We start from the raw sequence: 4,143 nt of genomic DNA, 5'->3' as shown, positions 1-4,143 counted from the left end.
TCCCCTTTTTTGTAAATTTCCCAAACTAGCAAGGAAATTACGTGGAAGCCAAAAAAGCAAAGAAAGTATTTTTAGAGAGAAAAGAGAGGAGCACGTGATGAAAAGGAGACCGAAGACCACCCAGGAGAAGAGAGAGAGAGAGAGAGAGAGTGTGTGTCTGCAGACAAATAAGAAAGAGAAGTCCAGAAGAAGACAGAGAATTCCTTAGAGAGAGAGAGAAGCACGTGATGGAAAAGCACAGAGAAAACCGCCATCATCGATCGCCCTTTGAAATGGCCAAAGGTCACTCTCTTACTCACAGACAGAAAGAGAGAGAAAGACAAGAAACAGAAAGAGACAGAGAGACCCAGAAAGAGAGAAGAAGGGGGGGGGGGGTTCTCCTTTCTTTCTCTCTCCCCCCCTCCCTCCCTCCTCTCTTTTCTTGTCACAAAGTCACAGCGACAGAGCATTTGAAGCAATGGAAGAGAAAGAAATATTGATCCTTCATTAATTCTTTCCTGCTCTTCTGTACTTCTCCTCCTCCTTCTCCTCGTTTTTCTTCTGTGATCTATTCAATAGCTCCCATGGAAGCTCCGCCGTTGTTTTCTTCAGGTAACAATAACGATTCTGTCGTGGAGTTTTTGGGGTACTTAATTGGCACAGACTGCATGCTATTTTCTGGTTGTAGAGTTTTCGGATTTACTGTCTGATGTTTTGAAAATCAAACGTCGGATTCTAGCATGGATTACTTAAGACTTTCCTGTGAAATGTCAGGACTTTTTTCTCACAAATTGCAGAAACTGTTAGAATTACAACCTACTGCTATAGATCGGACAGTTAGTTTGAACTGAAATATTAGGTTTACTTTCAAGGATGAGTGTTTGATTTTAGGTTTAAAATGTCACAGATCACAGTCTGCGGTGTGAAAATCAGACTTTGATATTATTTTTACTGGTCATACAGACATTGGTATGGAATGGATGACACACTTTATTATGAAAAGCTATTACTTTCGTGTAATGTTTGGGTTTCACACCATAGGAGCCGCACTTGGTATGAAAGTTTAGGATTTAGTGCCACTGATTACAGGCTTTGTTGGGGAAAAAGAATCAGTGTCATAGGTAACAGATTATTCATGATGAAATTTTAGGGTTCAACTTTCCAGTGCCCATCACTCTGATATGTGGTTTTTCCCAGTTTCTTTTGTGCCATCTATTCTTCTCCGTTGTGTCGTTGACCATACATCATATTCCCCTCTTCTCCTCTTATTCCCAAATTTCCAACTTAAAATAATTCATGTGAATAATTATGTTGTTTGATTAGACTCTAGAGAGAATGATTAAATAATGTAAAACTTCGCCCTGATAGGTATGAAACCACATAATATGTGGAGCGAAGCTTCTATGATGCAGCACATAATGCCATTCAGGTATCAACACGAGGAAAAATTTGTGGAACAGAGTGCTGAAAATGTTCCCGAGGGATCTACTCCTGATCCCAACCAAAAGAACACTGTAAGTAATTCCTTTCTTGATAGACCTTTTTTTCTAGTATAGCCACAGATCGTGGGTAGTTTGCCAACATACGTTGCTTATGTGTGTGGTATTTGCTGATGTTTGTGTCTTATGCATACATGTTTTGACTCAAATATTGTTAACATATCTTACTAATGAATACATGATTGCACACACTAAATAAATTGTTTCTGGTACTGTGATCGTATGAATGATTATGGAATCGCATGCATATCAGTACATAATTTATGCAGATGCATAAAATGTTAAAATATCTCATCAACAAAAAAAATAAAGGGGCACATGTTATGCATGATTTGCTTTTTGCACTACTATTTTTCATTCATTTGTCTTGTGATGATAGCAAAGTAGGTTTATGTGCTATAATTGAATATTGCTGCAGGGAAACTCTGCATTGAATTCTTCCTCCCCGACCTTCAAGGATTGTTATCATGTTCCTTTTGGTTTTGCACACCCCCCGATAGCCAAGATGAATACAGGTGGTGGTAACTCTGCACACCTCGAAGTGAGGTATGTAGCTTTTGTTTTCAAGGGTTTCTTCTCCATGCAACTATTTATGGGACAAAGTTCGTCTAAACATTGTATTCAAACATTGAATAGGATGACACCGTCTGGACCAAAGGAAACGCTAGGGAGTGCTCCTCTAACTATCTTTTATGGGGGCAATGTTAATGTCTTTAATGATGTTTCGGTGGAAATGGTAACTACTGAATCTATATGTGTACAAAAACGTTTTGGAACATGACCTTGATGACATATTAGGAATTAATAATAAGGCTAGAGATTGGCCAAAAGTAGCATGTGATGTCCTTATCAATGCGCAATAAGGATATATATGACAATTTCTCCCAATTGTGGTTAGGGAAAATTTCAGATACATCCATGTTTTTTCTCATTTTCCCAAATGCTGCTAAGTTTCCAGTAATTCCTCCAAATGCCTTTGGTAAAACCACCTTTTCAGCAATTGTTTTTGCTAATAATGTAGTTGATTCTAATCCCCTTTTATCTCTCTCATGGGGCTAGATCAGGGGCATTTGAAAAAGGTATGAAAAATATAGGGCATTTGGGAAATAAAGAAAACCTCAAGCATTTTCCTTGGTGCATAACAAATTTCTCATAAAACATGTAACATTGTGGTTTGTTTTCATAGGCAAATGCAATCATGCTTCTTGCAAGTCGTGTTGATTCAAAATGCAATCCGCACATGTTCTCAAATGCAACAAGAAGCATAGGTGCTAGAGATGTACACGAGAAATCCTCTGCAAACTTATGTGAACCCGTGGTTCCTAGATGTATGGTTTTTCTATTTCTCTTAATCAGGGGGTTCTTTCCCTATATGCAACACTTCAGAGGTTCAATTTCATCAGCATGCTTTTTTTTGGTTACAAACCTAAATGTGTTTTTGTCCTTAAATTTTCCAGATTTACCCCAAGCACAGAAAGCATCGCTTGCTCGATTCTTGGAAAAGCGTAGAGAAAGGTTTGTTGCTGTTAAATTTGCACTTCCTTTATCGTAATACCTCGGTGATAATGTCTCAAATTTCTGAAATTATCATATATGTTAGGATGCTATCCAAATCTCCATATGCTTTAAAGACGGCTGATCCATCATTCCCAGAAGAGACACTTTCAAGCTCAAATGATGTTTTCACTTATAAGACTGTCAGAAGGAATGAAAGCAGCTCTCCCATTTGTAAATGAATGGAAGGGACTGATGGAAATGGAACTACTCTAATAAAGACTTCGAAGAGTATGAACTTACTCCTGTCAAAATAGATGTTAGAGAATATCATTTAGTGTATAGTTGTATTTTTGTAACAAGTTGAAAAAAGCTGTACTACATGTACTCAAAAGTGAAGATTTTGGATAGTGAAGTCATACTCCTAAGAGTTGATTCATGTCTCCATTGTTTGGAGAGTCATGTATATATATCATGGAACATAAAGTCAAGAGTTTGTCAATGATTCAAATGCCGATTGAGCATTATGAATTGAAACTCAAGAAATGAGAAAGTAGTGTTTGGTGCTTGAGCTTTGTTTGATATGATGAAGGGCTATGTGAATCTTCCTTTAAAAGTACCCATGCACCTCATATGTATTACTTTATTTGATGGAATGTTATGCCAATCTTCCTCCATCAGCACATGGGTATTGATAACTTCGTATTCGATGTCAATCTAGTGCACCTTTTCGAAGATGTGGGTGAGAAAGTCTATCCTTCTCAAGGGAGGTTCTCGTGTGTTTTGGATTCGTAATAAAGACATTTTTGTGTTTATACTATTGCTATATATTTATTGTTTTAGCTTTCTCGCTTTCATATCTGTTTAATTAACTTACAATAATGCTTCTGTAGCAACATGAGGCCTTCAGTTCAAAGCTCAATAGTTTATTTATTATAATAATTACCCTTGGTGCTAAGTTAAACTACCAACATAAGGCCTATTTTTTTGGGAAAAAAACATAAGGCCTTGAGTTCAAAGAACGACATTCTTGCCTCTTTAATGCACCTTACATGTTCTCTCTTAATTTATTAGATGGTGTGGAATCAGAATGTGAGGGTGAATGACATTTTGACCTCTGTCGGACAACCTTACTAATTGAGCTAGAATCATCTCTCTCTCTCTCTCTCTC

At 37.4% G+C, this 4,143-nt stretch overlaps 1 protein-coding gene across 1 annotated transcript; it reads left to right on the top strand.

The window, feature by feature from the left end:
* Nucleotides 1–435: 435 nt before the first annotated feature.
* On the top strand, nt 436–3,540 carry LOC147862815 (protein TIFY 10a-like). Its single transcript, XM_087321601.1, has 7 exons — nt 436–591; nt 1,348–1,493; nt 1,897–2,024; nt 2,115–2,214; nt 2,665–2,806; nt 2,936–2,993; nt 3,079–3,540. The coding sequence occupies exons 1-7, from the start codon at nt 564–566 to the stop codon at nt 3,212–3,214; spliced, it is 738 nt and encodes a 245-aa protein (XP_087177727.1). The 5' UTR covers nt 436–563; the 3' UTR covers nt 3,215–3,540.
* Nucleotides 3,541–4,143: the final 603 nt, after the last annotated feature.

Source organism: Azolla caroliniana, unplaced genomic scaffold, assembly GCF_043228905.1.
Source record: "Azolla caroliniana isolate FFs.n. ecotype wild unplaced genomic scaffold, voAzoCaro1.0.p SCAF_6, whole genome shotgun sequence".
NCBI lineage: Eukaryota > Viridiplantae > Streptophyta > Polypodiopsida > Salviniales > Salviniaceae > Azolla > Azolla caroliniana.
This window is presented reverse-complemented; position numbering and strand designations above follow the sequence as displayed.